A 19,967-nucleotide genomic window follows, 5' to 3' on the forward strand; every position below is an offset into this window, starting at 1 on the left:
AGCAGCAGCTCTGAGCAGAGCCAAGCATGTCCTTCCAGTATCCTTGGCAATGCCAGGCAGGAAACATCAGTTAAGTTATAATGAAAGGCTCAAGTGATCCAGCCAAGGAGAAAAGCTGAAGGTTTTTAAGCACACTTAAATAACTATGCGAAGATTCACAGATTCACAGCGTGGAAGGGGTTGGAAGGGACCTCTAGAGATCACCTAGTCCAACCCCACTGCCAGAGCAGGATCACCTAGAGTAGATCCCACAGGAACAAGTCCAGGCGGTTTTGGAAAGTCTCCAAGGAAGGAGACTCCACCACCTCTCTGGGCAGCCTGTTCCAGGGCTCTGTCACCCTCACAGGAAAGAAGGGTTTCCTCGTGTTCAGGTTGAACCTTCTGTGCTCCAGTTTATGGCCATTGCCCCTAGTCCTGTCACCGGACACCACTGAGAAGAGCAATGGAACTGACAAAGTGGCCGTACCTAGCAGTTGGCAGACAGGATACCAAGGCAAGCAAGCAAGCAAGCCTTTATTAAGCAGACTGTATTTACATACTACAATGTTAAATTGCTACCTACTGGTGAAATAAATGAGGTAATACATAAAATCTTTTTCTTTCAAGACATAAACACATGCTACTCAGATTACTCTGAACCGATAATACAAAAAGTATGCAAAGATCTATCTCACTCCCTTTATTGATATTTTAGCTCTCTGACATCCCAGAATATGAGAAGACTGGAAGCCAAAATTATTTTAGGACATAACAATATCACCCCCCTAAATCCAATGCCTGAGTTCTCTGCCACCGCTGGCACAAATTACACATTGCCAGAGCCATCCTGCTCTTTCTTCTGCAGCTTGCTATATTACGGTCTCCCTTACGATCTCCTTCAACTTTGGCACATTCAGCTTTTTTTTTCTCCAGAGATGCATGTTCCACATGGAAAAAGGGATGTGCTTAATTTGAGTGACACTCAAGGCAAAATCTTAGCAAAAACATGGAAGTAACTTGTAACTTTCACACAAAGTAGGAGTCAAGCTGGAGAGATTCATCCAATTAACAGCAATTTTGAGGGAACTTGCCAAGCACTAGTGGAATGAATCCTACTGGTATGGGAAAGAAATGGACAGTTTAACATACACACAAGCTGGAGGTTCAAGAACCAAGTTAAGTTCTACCCTTAGCCCAATGCTCATCTGAAGCAACTGAAATGTGTTTGCAATTCAAACCATGGTACACGATCAACACTGATACCATTAAAGGCAGCAGAGCAGTCCAGGACAGAAATGGGGTCTGCCTCAGATTGCACATACAGCAGCTGAGGAAGCAGTGAGGCTGGAGGTTGCACTGTGGCTTTTTGGGAGTGCCACCTATACTTCTGATTTAACTAATCACTTTAATCTAAAATACTGCTTATTCAATGCTGCAGGCAGAGACTCTGCCTTCAGACAGGTGCTGTCAAGAAAGTGATGTTAATATGAAACTGATGAAACAAGAAGAGGAGCCGCTAAGAAAACGTAATAAAACCTTTTATGTTTATTGGCAGCATGTGGTAAGACTGCTACAGGTAACAGATGGAAACCACATTTCTGCCTCTCCCACCACCTACCAGCTCAACCCACATAAGCAATGAAGCATGAGACCCTCCGGTTTTCAGTATGGGGGGATACAATTTTGCTGCGTACAGATCCAGGCTAAGCATGTGCCCTCCTTACAAACCATTCCCCAACAAGCCAAGGCATCATAAAATTGACATACTAGAAGGGTTACACTTGAAGACAAGTACTTATAACTACATTCTCTCTGCCAGAGCTTTGCCTGCTCTAATATAAAGGCTTTCTACCACAGAAGTCTATATAGAGAGCTAGTGCTTTATTAGCCCAATGCTTCATTTAGAGTGAACATAATTTATGTTAAACAGGTTATATGCCATCTTAGTCCTACCAGTCAACATGCAATCAATCACGGTCATTGTTAACCTTTAACAGTGGAAAACAACACAGGAATTTTGCTTTTGATCCTTCCCTTCTAAGTGAAGCATTTTATTCTTGCTTGTATTTAATTTAATTCAGCCTGATTTTAGACCTTGAAAATATATCAAGAGCATTATGGTCTTTGGCTCTGTTCCCCATGGTGTTTACATAGTGTCCCACAGGGCATCATCTCTAAGTTTGTTTGTTTGTAATTTAATATTGATTTTTATGCCCCATGCCACATAAATTTGGCATAGCAATATTGACCAGAACACATCAAGGCAGACTTAAGTCTAGACTTGAAGTGTCTTTCCAGATGGAGTGACAGCACAGGTAACTACTCCAAGTTCCATAAACCACAACGCAATTCCACTTGGGCTGTGCGTCTTAAGCTTGCTTTGAGAAAGCCTCCAAGACAGCATCCAAAACCTTACTACAGCTAAAATATACACATTAATCCCCTCACTCACACTCAGGGAATTACCTTTTAGGGAAATAAATTAGATTTTCCACTGTATTTTAAATAATTCAAGTTGGGTTTTTTTCTGCTTTTATCTTCTACACACTTAACACACCAATAGGGTAGTAGTTTGCTCCAGTAACTTATACCTAGGAAAGCGATGCTTGTGGTTACTTAATATTCTTTCCACTCACCTACCCACCTTTAAAATATTGGTGACATTTACATTCAAGTTGTTTTGAATTTCCCCTCCCTATCACATATTCCTATAGATTGAGGACTTCTGAAGCAGTAGTTCAAAAATGTATTGGCGAGTTTTCTGGAACACTTTAGAGCAAGTGTCGTCAGACCATACCCAGTTTAGATCTTCCTTTCCCATTTCAGCCTTTGTTTCTCTCTCCGTTGTACAACTAAGTCATGTATCTAGTAATAACTGACCTTTCCTGTAAGGCAATGTTAATTGCTTTAGCCCTGTTATTTGATCTCCTTTCCTGCTCAGTAATGGACTTCTACTTTCCTTTGTTGCTATCTTCTCACACTCTCAATGAATCATTTTTTTGTCTTCTATTTCTCTCTAGCTGTGAATCGATTTCCTCCTTAACCTCTCCAGTTTAGCACTAGTGGTTTATCTACTTATCCTCAGTTCTGTAGCTATGTTTCTGCTTTTTGTTTTATTCTTTTTAGATCCTCAGGTACTTACAACCTGTTGCAATTGTACTTACTTCATACAATGCTTCCTCTCCTCCAACTGCAATTGTCTCACACTGTAGATGAAAAACTCAATTACACCCAACCTTAACAAGAAACTGCAGAAGTCTCTAACCTGATTTACCTAGTACCACAATAAAAGTTTCCACCCCAAATATGTAACTGTTTTCTTCATTATACATATGAACACCTATATGATTTTGAAGTCTGTGCACTTACCCAGTTCATCCCAGAGCTGCCTATACTTGTCAGTCATTGTAGTTCCTTGTTGTCTCCAAAGCGACAGACGAGGGTCAGCCATGAACTGTTCTGTTATCAACGTCAACATGCGAGCTCCATTTGAATCTCTCATCTTTAGCATCTCTCGCACCTAGGAAACGAGTCTTTTAATACAAACTTGAAAAAAACAAAGAAATCATAGCACAGGTGACATGCTACAGTGTTAAATATCCCACCTCCTTTAAATAAGAAGTGTAACATATATGTGATGTGAAATTTTTAAGTGGAGGGGTGGAAAAGATCAGTCTACCTTTCCAATTTTAATGATTTTTGGTTTCAGTATCCCATTGCAATTTTTTTTTTTCCAGACACTTCCACCACAAGTAACCCAAAGTTCTATTATGCAAACTGCTGAAAGACTAATTTCTACAGGTTTCTCCAACATTTTAGGGGTGGGAAGGAACAGAACAGCAAACTGCAGATAGTTCAAATATTAGTTCATATCCTTAAACTGATCTTAAGACACATCAGTTTACAGTCCATTGCTGCACAACTCAGTAATGAGTTGCTATCATGTTCCCAAGGCTTAGTCTAGGTTTTGAACAACAGGACTTGGAGTAAGATGTGAACAAGTACAGACTGGCTTGGGGAATGGGGGAAAGAAAAAAGGGAAAGTTTAGAGTATTGAACACACCTTTGCAAAAAGCAAATTGAGCTGCTTCCCTGATCCATGGTATCCGCCCTGGGAGAGGAAAAGTTTAACCTGTTCTTGAACCTGTTCCTCATCCAAATGCCAGCAGTTTTCATCATCTATGCTAGCACCAGCTGTTGGGTCAGGAGCACCTGCAAAGAGCAACAAAACAAGTCATTATGGTCTATATAAAGAGGAGAGGTTCATGTGTCCAGGGGAGAGGACTACAGCAGAGGTTTTCGGATTTGTGTTTTGTCCTTTCAGGATGTTTTGGCTTTAATGTAAATATTCCTTAAAACAGATTTAAATTTCTCCTCAGCAGTCTTAAGAATTCAGAAATTACACCCTATGAAAAGGCATTTAAATAAATATTTTATAACAAAACATTAAAATCAAGATGAGTTTTTTTTCCTCCCATATCAGCAACTACATTAGAATGCTTTTAGGGGAAAAATTAAACTTTGCATAGTATTTTTACAACTGTGATGCTAAAACCACTTCCCAAAATACATGTGTAAATCCTATACCCTCAGGAAACTTGCTCAGGTTTAAGTGACTGTTACTGAGCACTGCTACTGACGAACACAAGGAAAATCACCACCTCAATGCCTCAGAGCTGCGATGGTTCCTCAAAGCTAAACAGAGTAAAAAAATCACCAAACAAATCCAATGCTTTATGGCACTAAAGGCATTTCCATCATGAAGAAGAGTTACCACAGTGTAAGACTGTGGTGCCTCCAAAGGAGCATTTTTGCACAGGCAATGTCATCAGCACAGAGTCAGTCCTGAGCAACTCTACCTGAATTAGCCTAGTGTGAACTGACCAGATTTACATCAGGCAGTACTTTGACCACAGGCTGCTCTGATTCAAATTTGCAGTTGAAATAAGTGATTTTCTACCAGTGGCCTCTTCTAAACCTAACAAAATTAACCAAAATTAGTTCTTCCACCATCTAGCAGTCTACATGTTTCTGAAGAAGCCTGCACTTCCACTGGTTATTTTTCAAAAGGTATTCAAATTGGAAAGGCTGAAAAAACACTTATCTAGACTGTCAGGGAAACAATCCAAGGTAGTGCTGAATCACCATACCAGATATAAAGTATTTTAAGCATACCCCAGACTCAGGTTAACTTGACATTTTGATTTTGGGCTTGTCACAGCTGCATAATCTCCATAAGGTTTTGAGAAGATGTTAGAAATTGAATCATGTTACACAATCTGTAACTTTTAAATCCAAGTCCATGTTACTTCTTAGCCAAGGGAAAAAAAGCATACTTGGCAAAAAAGGAAAATTACATAGTCAGATTTCTAAAACTCAGTTTTATAAAGAAGTCCTGAGAACTTGAACAGCACAGATAGCTACAGCTCTTCAGATGCATGGGAATCAAACATTGATTCTATTTGATTCAAGTTTTCATTTCACAACTGCAGCTCTGCTATGTAGACAAAGCTTTAAGAGGCTGCAGTGAATGCTGAAATCTTTATTTAATGAAAATACAACAAGACTTAAAGGGTCAGAGGGATGCCTTGTCCACTAGTTGTGGAGTTAAAAAAAAAATCTTCCAGCTCAGCAATTTTCCCAACTGCCTCCACTTCAGAGCCTACAGCTGGGAAGAAAGCACTGCTAAACATATATGTCTGTGTATGTGTTGTTTATCTATATTTAATTAATAAGAAATTGTGTCTTTGAAGATGTGAATGAACTCTCCTGTCTTTCACAGGAACTGTAACCATGTCTCAGAAGAATCAAGCCCAAGAGAGTGCAAAAATAAGGAATGAAAAACCTCTTCTTCTGTGAGTGCATTCATCTGCAATGTTAGTTTTAAGGGGCTTTCAATTCAGCAAGCTACATGAAATACATACTGATAATTCTTCAGTTGCAAAGTATGAGATAAAAGAGAAATCAAGCCGCAAGAGAACAAGCAGTGCAGCTGTTGCACAGACCCAGGTTTGCAGTATCACCTTGCAAATAGTTTAAATATTTCATTGCTCTAACACACACAGGGAAAGACCTGTGAAAAGGAACTAATAAAAGTACCAATACACAAAATACACTTATTTATCCCTCAATTCAACAGATTTCTCTTTAAATAATCTTGGTATGGCAACTTTTAAATTGAATTAAAAATAGCCCAAGGTTCCTCAGCTAAGCTTCCCTATTTGGGGGGTGGGTGGTGGAAATTTTTTTTGGAAAACCAAAAAAACCCCACTCCACACAAAATTCCAAACCAAAAATTCCTTCTGTAACTATTTACATTTTATCAAAAGCTCATGGGTCAGTTTGTGCTACAGGGTTAAACTTCAACACAGCTACTGCAGATTCTTTAACAACAGGATTCCTTTACGGGGACAACAGTGCCCGCTACCCCGGGCCAGCAGCACTGCCCTCACCACGGCCCTGTCTCCCAGCACAATCCCAAATATACCTTCCTCAGGGGCTCAGCATCAGTGTATTTACACCAGTGTGTTTCATGCCAGTAGGCTAGAAGACTGTAAAAGCTGAAGACACCAAGCCAAGGGCCTAAGCTCTGCAATGCTGTTCAGCACAGTAGTTACAAGATCTTATACAGGCCATACTCACTATGATCAGAATTTTTAACTGGAGTGTGTAAAGGAATTTCTGTATACTTGTAACCGGCACCAGCTACAGTTGTAATTCACTAGTATTTCAACAGCACTGTCAGCCTTGGGCCACAGCCATGGACTCACATGGCAAGATAGCATGTCTGACCAGGCACGAGTCCGGCCCACCATGGCAGCAGCCAGGCATCCTTGTGGTGCCGCTGGGGAAGCCTCAGCTTCCACTGCCCACGTCACTCTTGGGTTGTGGTCAAGACATGACCCTCTCTGTGTCTCTCAACCAGGCACTTTTCAAGATCACGATGTTCATTTAAAGTCAGGTGGTCCTAGCTCGTTTCCTCTGAACCAAAACACAGATCACTTGTGCAACAGACAGGATTTCTACACTGCCACTTCTCTCCTGAAGACACAGGACCGGGTGAGCAGACAAGAAACTCTCCGAACAAGCCGCAGGAGGAAGGAAGCTGCTTTAGGAGTTTGAGATGAAGCCCTAGCCATAGCTGGCAGAAGGCTCAGGCTGAGCACCAGGCAGAGCTGAATGTCTGACCCAAATGCAGTGGCTTCACTGGGGGTGCAGCATGGCCCCAAAGAGGCACCACAGGGCTTTGGCAGATGGACAGCTTGGCTGTGGAGAGGAACATGGACAACCACGAATTTAACCACTGCAGCACAGTTTGGTACCAGGACCCATTCCCCTACTTGTAAACTCAGGATAAGTATTACTTACATGTTTTAGAGGGGTGTCATGAGGATAAATTAGTTCACATTTTAACTATGAAAGTGAAAAGCACTACGTAATTATACTAAATACTAAAACCTGTAATTAAACTGTGCCTGTTTATAGACACTAACACATTAATCTCCCTCCCTCCAATCTCTGGCTTTAAATTCTGTTGTGACTGGTCTTTGAAATAGGTTTTACATCATGTACTTACAGTTAAATACAATAAATAAAGTATTTATACTCAGTATATAGATACAGCCATACATTCTTACTCATGCTCTTTTACTAAAATTACTAAATTGCAGTCTTAGCAGTGAAAGCAGGAATATTGTGCACAACTGTTTAACACTGAACACCCAAATAAAGTTTGAAAACAGAGTAACAGCCTTTTATATGTACGGTCATAGCAGGTTAAATGTTAAATATAATGAACTCCCAAGTTCTGAGAAGTAGAAGCATAAAAAAAAAACCCAACCCACTGATCATTTACATAGTAATTTTAAGAGCAAATGCTTTCAAATGAACAGCCACATTCTAGAACTGGTGTTGTATATGGAGACCTTAACCTCGAAAAGGCAAGCACAAGCAAAGCAAGGAGCATTGACTAAAGCAGGCAAAGAATTTTTGTTCCAAACTACTCAGATGAAGATCAACAGTGCAGTGGTTAAAACTGAAAGTTCTCTTTAAGGCAAACTGCTTCCCTGATTCCTGAAGTATCACAACAGTTGACTTCAAATGAAACCATGCCAAATTATTCACAGCCATAATGAAGTTTTTTTGAACTTCATTTTATGAAAATCTTGTTTAAATATCCAAATGTAGATCAGTTATATTTTATGAAATGGCATCCCACAGCAGCATTAAGAAGAATATATGGAAAAATTACTACAAATAAAAAGCATGACTTACTGAGTACCATGCAAAGATTGAACAGTCCCAGCTAGAATCCAATACTGCTGTACTCTGATTCACAATAGAATAGTAACTGATTTTAGAATGATTCTGAGCACACTAAGTTTATAAACAGTAATTACATAAAATCAAAGTTCATAAAACTAATGATTCAAAAATACCATTATGCCTTTGATTCCCCAAATGATTCAAAGTTTAGACATAAGTCACTTCATCTTGTACTTAATTTCAGAACTTCTGGGTGGAATGTAACACCTGTTGAGCCGCACATCAAAGGAAAACAGCAACTGCTGTGAAGCAGCCAGGGCCAACAGAAAATGGGAAGCCCAGGCAGGCTATGCTAAGTTGCTGAGAAAAGTTAATAAACCCCCATCAAGTTTTTAACTACCAAAAAATCCTCTCCCTTTCATCAGCATATATAACAAAATGCATAAACTTATCTGCTGTCAAAATGTAACTGCTCCTGCTAAAATCCAGGTCTCACAAATATTATATATCACTAACTTTCAAGGTCCACTTGGGTGGGGCAGAGAAAAAGAGTACAGTAAAGACTAGCATCAATTATTTTCAGTTATTTTCACTTTCCATGTCTCAAAATGAAATCTCACTATTTGTTTTCTATACAAGTTTTCTTTTAATGTATCTGAAAAATCCTGTCCTAAAAAAATTAATTTCATAAATTATCTTCTCATGTTATGTTGGAGCTTTCGATCTTCTATTTTATTTTACATTGTCCTACTTACTTACTTCTACTTGGGTTCCTGAAATTTCTAATTTTGGCTAGTCTTGTCATTATTTCTTTCCCAAATCCGGTTCACTAAACAATTCTCATAAGCAGCACTCGAGCACCTCACTTTCATCCTTCTTGAAAGGAAGCTTGCTTGCCATTTCCTACATTCTTCTTTTGCAACTAGTCTCTCAATTTTGCCAGTTTAAGCAGAGCTATATGAAAGATTCCATCATTCTTTTCATAATGTGTCGTCTTTAATATTAAATATTCCCTTTTCTAGTAGATAGGCAGTGCATGGTATTCTGTAGTTCAGCCCTATCCTAACCTACAATTTACCACTAAAAACCATTATTTCAGTTAAATACACTAAGTTCATAGAATCATAGAATGGTTTGGGTTAGAAGGGACCTTAAAGATCATCTAGTTCCAACCCCCCTGCCATGGGCAGGGACACCTTCCACTAGACCAGGTTGCTCAAAGCCACATCCAGCCTGGCCTTGAAGACATCCAGGGATGGGGCATCCACAACATATTAACATATTAATATTAATATTAACATATTAACATATTCAGCTGAACCTCCAGATTGCCCTTTGGAACTTACATAGGAACTGCCCTAGATAGTCTGAAATTTTCTTCTAAAGCATTTTGTTTGGTTTTGCTGTGGGGTTTTTTTGTATAGGGGTTTTCTTCTTGAATGCCTCATCAGCACTCCTAATACACATTACAGATTAATGTTTGCAGGGAATGTAGAGAAACAACTACCCAGGTGCCTCTGCTTCTGAGAGGATAAATGTACTTAAACCACTTTCTCCCAGGTCAGGTCCTCCTTCTTAAACTTGAGTTTATCTGCATGTGGTTTTGTACTGGTGAATGACTTGGAGAATCAGAGAATGGGAGAAAGTTGGGAGAAATCCATATAGCTCCTCTAAGAGCAGAGATTGCAACAGCAGCAGTAAACATGCAGGAAAAACAGTACAGCTTAAAAGGTAAAAGTGGAATTGGTTTGCTAGGCTGTCCTTATACCAATAAAAGGCAGACCTTTTTTTACTATGCACATAATAGCAAATCAGTTCTAACACGAGTTTAATATGCAAACAGACCTTCCCATCTGCCCATCCTCCATCTTCCAGTTACCTTCCCATTTCCTCTCAAATTGTCAGGAATGCAGTTTGACCTTCCAATCTATTTAAGAGAAAGTTTCACACCTGAGACAAATCCAAGATGACAAACTTGGCCAATAATCTGCCATCTCTTCCTAGCCTTATACACCTGCCAGATTGCTCTGCTACAACAGTACAGAGATTAACAGGGAGGAAAAAAGCCTCAGCTAAGGCGGCTCTAAATCTACATCCAGCTTCCCAAGTCAGCATCCCCAAACTGAAACCTTATGTGAAGCAGCGCAGACATCAGGGTATCAGTATGAATACCTACAGGTGTCTTCAGTACAGAAGATCTTCCACAGATCTCCAGTTCTAAAATCATCAGGAACATACAGCTGAAACAGCATCACATGACAAAACCAGAACACAACATACCTTCTCAGATACAAGACATGCTTTTGTGGTCTAAAAACATGTACAATCCTCTTGTAATCACCACTAAGTGAAAATCAGCATGGCAAATACAGAACAGAATTCCAAGTAAATCACTCACTCTCCTGAAGAAGTGAGTAAATACACACCACATTCCTCCACTTCTAACAGCATCCCTTACTTTTGCCTGCAGTGTTGCTCACTCATGAAACGAGAAGGGATACCGCATCATTTCTATTCACTGAGAAACACGAAGGGATTTATCAGAGAAGTCACTTCACTAGTTCCCCCAGTAACCTCCTTCAAAAGGAAGGTGGCCAAAGGCAGTCAGAATGCTGCGTAAGACTGAATTTTGAGCAAATGAACAATTATCCAATTCCCCTTTTATGAGAAGTAACTACTACAGAGTTGTTCGTTCCCCCTAGCCAGCTCATAAGCAAGTCAACAAGACCACTGTAGTCATAGCTCTTCGAAGTCCCAGATCATTCTTACGTAGGAATAAATTGTATTCGAGAGCCCATTTCTTTTGCCTATCACTGGAAATATCTGAAGACTAGAACTAGTATAGACACCATGAGAAGAAAAAGAAAAAACAAAACTGACTTTTTATATAAAGCAACCCTGAAATCAAAACACCTTTAGGCAACATTGAAAAGAATTTCCTCATCCAACTCCAGATTCAGGACTTCCCTTTGATCAAAGCTGTTTCTGGTGTTTCTGTGCCAGGACTCCTCTTGCTTTTATAAGCAAGTAAGGTTTTTTTTGTTCAGTTAGTTTTTAATTTTTCCTCTTACTTACTTGTGCTTTCAAGCACTGTTCAATGTAATTCCTCCTCAAACACTAGTTTAGTGAGGTTGAACTGTTCAAAGCAAGACAGGTCAACAAGACAGTTTCATATTATCACTAGGTTGTCTGCAGCACAGGGGATATGACAGAGTCAGTGGTAATCTTATGTTCAGCAGTCTATGCTATTAGAAGCAGAGCTAGATTTCTTCTGGTTATTTTTTTGTAGTTACTTTTGGCTAACTATTAATTTAAGGACTTTGATGATCAAAATAACAGAATTACAGTATGAATTGCAGAATAACTCTTACTTGCTACATAATCAGAGTAATTTTACTTAGAAGAATCCTGTAATTTTAACATTGTAAACATACTGGGGGGGGAGACGGGCTCAGTGCAAAATTTCCTAAGTAACCATCAACTTTGGTTTTTGTCTCCTATTCTTTTTGTGGTATAAACAAACATCTCTAAAAATACTTTAGACCCTAATGAGTAATGAGATATTGTGACAATAAGAAAATAGCTGACGAAGATTAACATGCCTATGATTAGTATAATTACAGACTTAATGCTGATCATGTTCAAAGCACTCTCTGCAACAGCTTGTCGTTTGTCTTACATTAGCCACAGTATAGCCCATAGAGTTGTATATGGCCATCATGGGTCCTTCCTTTCCCACCCACCCCAGCCTTCCCTTTTTCTAATCACCCTTGACTGTCCCTTAGTCCCTCATGTTCAGGCAATTACCAACTCTCATGCAACACATGCCTTCAGCTTACAACATCTGAGCATCTTCCTCTATTGCTTAATGCCCAGCATCTGCTTTAGCTTCCCTTTCTTTCCACGGTCACCAGGCAGTTCTGCCGATCACCTTCTCCTCATGTTCCACAACTAGAGCAACTGCCTTGCCTCTCTGGCCATGTGCCCTTAAGTCCCCAGAGCCAAAAAGAGAGCACTGGTCCTGAAATTCACCTTCTTTCAGCACCACTTTCCTCGGCCTGCAAGGGCCACCAGAGGCTAAGGACAGGGGCTAGGCTGCAGATGAGCGCTGTTATTGGAAAGATTCCCTTTTGTTCTGCCTACACTCAAACTCACATACACACACACACGTGTTTTTCTTTCTCTAATATTAAGTGGCTTGGTTATGTTTGTATTGCAAATTCTTTGGAATAGTGGTCATCCTCCTTAAATATCTAAACAAGAACTATTCCTGTCAATGAACAAACAAAAAAGATATTTAGGTAACTTATTTTTTCCCTCCAAGTTGCCCTTATGCTTACAGCTCTGGTCACCTTAGAGGACATTTCTGTCAAGTGACCTTACAGGAACACAGGACTCTAATAAACTAGCTGGGTCACCTCAAACCCACAATTACCTGCTTTCAGTTCAGTGGGGTCCACAGAAAAGCCAACCCAGAAGCCTCAAGCCACACCCAGCACCCTCTAACAAACCTAAGACGTTCAGTACAAGAAACTGAGCCAAGAAAACCATGTGCAGCAGAAAGAGCAGGAAAGATAAAGACCTTTGCTGATGCTGTAGGCTGCTGCACACTAACAGAAAAGACACTGAAATACAGGTTTTGTATTTCTCCTGACTTCATATAGAAACCAAATCCCAAAGGATAATGTAAGTGTATTTAATGAATGAAAAAAAACTAGTAACACCTACTTGCTTCTACCCTTTCCATTTAAACAAAATTACAAAATCAAAAATGTCAGAAGATTAGTTCAGAAAGAACATTTAACAAAATCATGCCATCGGTCAGATAGTTGATCTAAGCAATGTGGCTATACAAAGAACACCACTACTCAGTTTTTCATAGCTGGAATATAGAAGTGTGAATCAGACCAGGCCACATGTTAACAACACTGGAGATATCAAGTTCATTGTTTATGAGTTCTTATCCCTTTTCCAAAAAAGTACTGCTTTCTAAACATCTTAAAATAAAGGTTCAATAACATAATACTCTTCAGTAAACTCTGTGGAATCAGAGAATAAAAAAAACCTGCTGGAAGAGACCGCAGAGGTCACACTCCTGAATGCCACTTAAAACCTCAAAACCAAGAGGGAAGAACAAGTATCAAACTCACCATGGACTTGATTGATTTCTGAATTCTGAGAAAGAATTTCATCTGCTAATTTTTGAGCAGTTGGCAAAACTTCTGTGTGGTGCACTGTGATCAAATACTGTACAAATTTTTGTAGTTGGTTTCTGTTCATTTGAAAGAGCGTCTCTGAAATGGGAAGATGTAGTTTGACCTGATCCGGCTTTCGGGGCCGGGGTAAAAAAAGTAAAATATGTCCTTGTTTCCACAGCTACAGGTCACTGAGGTAATCTTGCAACGATCAAAGCTGATAGCTACATTGCAAACAGTTTCTGGCTCCGATTGCATTGCAGGCTCTGTCACTGTGCCACTCAAGTGGAAACCTGTGCAGGGAGAAAAAGAGAACTTAATATATGTCACATTATCAAGAATCTTTTCTTAAAAAAGCAAAAGATATTTCAGAAAGAGATTACGAATCTGAAAGAACTTGCTTTAATTACAAATAAGATTCACCCTTTCTTTTGCACATACCCTTTTCATCTCTGATAAAATCTGAAGTGGGTAAAAGGATAGTTTACAAGCCCTCATTGCCATTCCATCACAACATTCACAAAATTTTAGCAATAAAAATAATCTGCTTGTTAATTATAGCTGCAGAAGCAGGCTGCATCTTTTTAAGACCAATGTGAAAATCCCAGTACATCAGCAAGTTAGAAGCAATTTTACACACACACACACCCTCCCCGGGAGCCTGCAGCACCTAACAGCAAATTTAACCATTCTCCCAGTAAGTGAGAGGGAAGTAGTGCACTCTAGTGGCACGCACCCAGGCCCTACTCTCACCTCTGCCACTGACTCACTGACATCAGTCACAAACTCTTCTGTCACCTCTCCGACCACGGAGCTCATGTTAAAGCTCAATCTCACCCCAGGTTCCAGCAGGATGGCTATGTTTGTGTAGCTCTTCGGAGATGGAATCTGCTGCAGTTATATTTATAATACTGAATGAGTTATCGGATTTGTAACACTGAATGAGACATGCAAGCACTGCTTCAGAAGTCTGCATTAGGGTCCTGTTTTCCATTCAGCATAATAAAGTATAAGGCAGAAGAGCTAGCTAGGTTTTCCTGGATCGTAAGGAGGTATGATACATCACAAGAAAGATGGTCACTCCAGCAAAAATACCAGTAGTTGAAACAGTTCTCTGCTGAATCCAAGGTCTCACACTCTGAACCTCAGACCTAAACCCACCTCCATTGCCCAACATGAAAGACCAAGTTTGGCTCTAAACACTTCATCACTGAACAGCAGATTGTGAGAGTTTATTTGGGATTTTACTAAGCATGACATTGATTTTGGCTCAAGCATTAAGTCAGAAGCATCGATATGGGGCAGTACAGCCAGATTTCATACGCTGTACCAGTATTAAACTTGGAATAGACAATGTACATAAAATCTGGGATGAACACTACAAGTGAGATGTTATACATTAACTATTTATAATGGAACCACACTCTCTCCAAGTCCAAAACTAATTTAGTATTCTTGAAATACCATAAAAGTGTATCATAGGAAGCAGTATCACATGAAAATTAGGCAAGGGAAAAAAGGAAATATATACATAGCTCTAGTACAAAATGCAGTATCGCCAGTTGTTTTAAAAAAGCTCTTCAAGTCACAGGAAACCAAGAGGAAAATATCTAATTTTTTGCATTTGTTTACACTGCACGTTTCAGAGCAAGTTGTGCAGTCAGCATCACTGTCTGGATTACATTCAACTGCAGTACTCTGATACTCTACCCTGAAGAAGGTCACGTGCACACACTAACCTCAGCTTTCCAAGAGGATGTTTACCAGTTCAAGTAGTCCAGAGCAGAGTCTGATGGGTCAAGTAAGCTGTAAAGTGCAGAGAGGAAGGGGGGTGGACAAAAGAGCCCAGGCATATGCAGCATTCTTGCTCTTGTCTCCCCTCACCACTTGCACAGAGAAGGGGAGTAGAACTGCCCCTTGCATCATAACCTCCTCCCTCTGCCTTTATCTTTGGTTTTTAAGTAGTCATGGCATGCTCCTGTAAGTGCCTTCTCTCAAAAAGAGAGGCTTTATTAAAACTTAGCCAGCAATATTTATTTCAGGTTAATCATCAGTAAGTAGAAGCTGTATTGGTGGTCCCAAAGAAACTGCACAGAAGACTTCTTTTTCAAATCACTTTCCTATGAAGCATATAGAAAACTGTCTCATCTATGAGCTGAGGAAAATCTTAACACCTGAACACTGAAAGGGCCTGATCCTACTCCTCCCTACTCTCAGTAAGCACTTGAATTCCTAGTAATTCCAACAGGAAAAACACCCAAAGAAAGATTTTCTATTAAACTGATTTTTAAAAAGTCCAACCAGCTACTCCAACAACATATACTGACAAATTAAAAGCGATAATAATTCAAGCATTCAAAAAAGCTAAACTCTTCCTGGAAAAATGAATGTCTCCAGAAATATCTGGATTAACAGCAGGCCTGCCTTCTAAGTCCCTACACTGTTCAGACACAAACACAGCTCACAGCTCTTCTTCCCTCTGCACTGACACTTTGAGAATTCATGCTATGAGCAGCAACATTTATAAACACAGATCCTGGCCTAAACAATGACAGCACTAACACAGTCAAGTTACCTAACCTACCCTTGTTAAGTTATAGAGAGTTCAAACAAAAACATCAGCTGCCCTTGCAGGCCAAAATGCAGAAACTCTGTATTAATTATGCCTCGATGATGTACCATGCTTGGTAATTATGAAACAGTTTTCCTCTTCTTTATCTGTTTGTGTTTTTAAAAGAAAGACATTGTTGTTAGTAAATATAACCTTTCAAAAGGTTTCAACACACCTGAGAAAACAATTTAGGAAATTTCAGGTCTGAAGCTCTGGCAGGGCTGTTACAATTTAACCTACCAGACATCAAATATCACCTTCGCCACTGCCTCCAACACTGCAGAATACCTGGGGAGGGCTGTTGCCCTCCTGCAGACATAGCCTTAGCCTCTTAACATCACCATCTAAAGATCTCCAAATAAATTATGAGAAGGTAGTAGCAGGCAAAAAGTTGACACACTGTGCTTTGCTAGCAAGCTTTCACCCACGGTCATTCAGAGCCTGCCAGGAAGAGGAGTGTTACATGCTCCTGGAAGAAGGCACAAGGAATCACCTGCGTGGGGACTCGAAGATGATGACATTTCACGAGCAGATCCAAGGCAGAAGAAAACATCTCTTCAGCTAAAACCTGCAAAGATCTCACTCCAAATGGATACTTCCCTTCAAAGGCACAACGTCTCTTTTACTCCAAGTAAAACATGTACAAGTATTTATCCATTCCGAAAGCCCCAAGAACACTAACATTTCACTTCTGAACTAAAAAGTTCATTCATTATTATCTGAAGGCAACAAAAGGGTTGCTGGCAGACAAGCATTTGCTGGCTACAGAAGCTATTTATGGAGCAGGCATGCTTCACCTTCTCCCTTCAGTTGTTTGCCACTCCGAATGCTTTGCTGTTTCCTAACCAGCACGTGACCATTCATTCCAGCTCTGCTGACATTTTCCATGCACAGGCCTTGCCTTCTGCAAAAAATGCACTTAGGAAAAGCAGTTGGACCATTAAGACAAGGTATCAAACGAAGCTCTTCTGCAAAGTGATTTTGCTTCTGTTGAACCCACCTCAACACACCATAAAAAAAACTGTTTAACGGGGGGTAAAAAAACCAGTGTTTTCAGCAGCCAGACTTTTGGAAGGAGACTGTGCCAAAGTGCCATCAGGAGGAAAGCATTAAGAAGTGAGTGAATTTTACAAAACAAATTTTTGCCAAAATCCGTTCATCAGCATCCAATCTATTAACTAAAAACATTCTGGGACTGTGAAGCTGCCTGATAAATGAAAATTCACATTACAATGATGTAGGATTCGCCAGCACAAGTATATAAACTTGTCATAAAAAATAACTACTTTAGAATAAAACAAAAGAAACTTCAGACTAAGCACTGAAGAGGCGAAATGAAAGTGGCATGTTGAGATGCAGCAGCAGGTTGGCTCTTAGTTATTCAAGACAAAAAACTTTTGAAACACTGAGTTCCACTAGTCCAATAAGATAAGCGGCAAAGTCTCTGTAGTAAATGTGCATCATCAATGACATCTTACAAGCCTTACTGTTTCTACTGTCACCTGGTGGTACAAATATAACCAATTCCAAATATATGTTTTTAAACGTCACAAAACAAAGTGAACTATCAGAACAATAAGCCATATAAAATGCTGTGGGGGAGGGGGGAATTACACAGATTATATTATTATAGAGTGGTGAGGCACTGGAACAGGTTGCCCAGAGAAGCTGTGGATGCCCCATCCCTGGAAGTGTTCAAGGCCAGGCTGGATGTGGCTTTCAGCAACCTGGTCTAGTGGAAGGTGTCCCTGCCCATGGCAGGGGGTTGGAACTAGGTGGTCTTTAAGGTCCCTTCCAACCCAAACCATTCTGTGATTCTATATTGTGTTGTGGTTCAAACAAATAAAACGAGTACAACACAACTTTTAAATCAACTCTAAGTCGTAATTTCGTCTAAAATTTTACACCGTTGCTTTCTTCTCTCAGTAATTTAGAATTCAAAATTCTAAGATGTTCCTGTAGACACACACCAAAAAAAAAAAATACTGTCAAAGGGAACCACATTCATTAGTGACTCTGTCAACAATACAGCAAGCTATTATGGAATGAACCGTAACTGAAAATATAATTCTTTCTCAAACATTTTATAGCTGCCAATTCAAAAGTACCAGCAACATGACATCAAAACAAACACATTACCAGCTTAAAAAATAGCAGGCTATTCTTACAAACATACAATATTAGTACTCTAAAAGATTTATTAAAAAATGTAAACTTGAGTTGCATATATTAAAAGTATATCTGTGCTGTCAGAAATTCCAGCAGTTAAAAAAAAATAAATCACTACCTTCACACTTGCAACCGTAAGCTTCGATTGAAATGCAACCATAAATCGCCACCGGGTATTGTTCATCGCTTACAGAAAACATGAAAGTGTCAGAACTGGATTACAGAGGTATCCGAAAGCTTAGACAACAGCCTGTTGAGAACACTACGCACGCCTCATCCACTCTGCAGACGTTATCTTAAAATTAGGAAATACACTACCAACGGTATTTGGAAAATGGATGTGTTCCTTAATATTGATCCACTGACCCTTTTTCCAGGTAGTTTACAAGAGCCTTATATATATATAATCGTAGTTAGGAAAACACATGAGCTGTTTTACATTCACAGAATACACCAACAGATGGAGTTTACTCACAGAGGAAAGAACCAAAGGAAGAGTTAGTTCTCGGAGCTGGGTAGTTTTTAGCATGGAAGACCTATGCAGGTAACCTACCCCAACATAATTTTACAGTAGTAATTGGAATCATACCTTCTAACAGTCATTTAAATTAACTTGCAGGCCTACCAGCTAAGATGTATTCAGACTACTATATTACCTGGCAAACATAATCACCGTGTAAAGTGCAAAACACCTCCGCTTCATCTTGCTTACCAAACAAGGAATGCTTATGGAAAGTGGTTTCCAACTATGCCCATTAGCTATTTTTCAGTGACTTAGATCAGTGGCTGCATTTTTTTTTCTTAAGACAAGCAACAGTCTAAACCATGTTTACCTCATTCAAATTTTGTCTTTTAAGAAGTAGTTTTCCTTCAGTATGGCAAAGTAGTAACCTAGGTTCAATTCTGTCTGAACTTTGGAACACCCTAGAAACAGATCAACAACGCACTTTGAAAGTATTATGAAGTCAAAACTTTGCACGCCACTACTCAGCCTGAAGCTAATGTTAACAGCCTATTTATAAACCCAAGGCATTTATTTAAAATGGAAAATACTTACATATAGTACCTTAAACATGCTGGTACAAAGGTAATGAGGACTGGGAAAAAAATTAGCAAGAGCAGCACATAAGATGTTTACTCTATGTAATGAACACACAGGGTATAGAAGTGCTTATGCTCTGAGAGCAGTGCCACCTAGAATAAAACTGTCATTACCACTGCACCCAAACTCTAACAGAGGGCTTGTCACAAACATCTGGCCAGATCCCATGACTCCCTTTCATAAAGACAATAGTCGGTATTTGATATTTCTGGATGCAAGCAAGCGAGGGAGCAGAAGTAGCATTACATGACTCCACGCACACACTCCACTGACAACTGTAAAGTTCACTACTGCAGGCGCAAACCCAAAAGAAGTCATTCTGGGTCTAACGGTGACAGCAAGTGACTTTAACAGCAAGATTTAGTGTCCCAACACTGAATGCAACAGTGAAAAAAAAAAAAAAAAAAAACCACCACCACACCACCTTCCCAGGACTTCCGTCAGTAACCCAAACCTTAAAGTCTGAGAACTGTTCAACTAATTACACTCATTAGACAAAGTCTTCACTAACCCCTTGTCGTGGTTTAACTCCGGCCTTCCCAGGACTTCCGTCAGTAACCCAAACCTTAAAGTCTGAGAACTGTTCAACTAATTACACTCATTAGACAAAGTCTTCACTAACCCCTTGTCGTGGTTTAACTCCGGC

The 19,967-nt window shown here is 39.7% G+C and overlaps 1 protein-coding gene across 1 annotated transcript in view; it reads right to left on the reverse strand.

Annotated features, from left to right (window-relative positions):
* LOC104508435 (zinc finger SWIM domain-containing protein 6-like) overlaps positions 1-4,191 on the reverse strand; it is a gene marked incomplete at its 5' end in the record, with an annotated part of 16,615 nt that extends 12,424 nt beyond the window's left edge. The window contains 2 exons of the mRNA XM_010150070.1: positions 3,349-3,499; positions 4,043-4,191. Of these exons, the coding sequence (XP_010148372.1) occupies positions 3,349-3,499; positions 4,043-4,191 (300 nt within the window). The remainder of the gene's footprint in view (positions 1-3,348; positions 3,500-4,042) is intronic.
* Positions 4,192-19,967: the final 15,776 nt, after the last annotated feature.

This window comes from Eurypyga helias, unplaced genomic scaffold (assembly GCF_000690775.1).
Source record: "Eurypyga helias isolate BGI_N326 unplaced genomic scaffold, ASM69077v1 scaffold4044, whole genome shotgun sequence".
Classification (NCBI taxonomy): Eukaryota; Metazoa; Chordata; class Aves; order Eurypygiformes; family Eurypygidae; genus Eurypyga; species Eurypyga helias.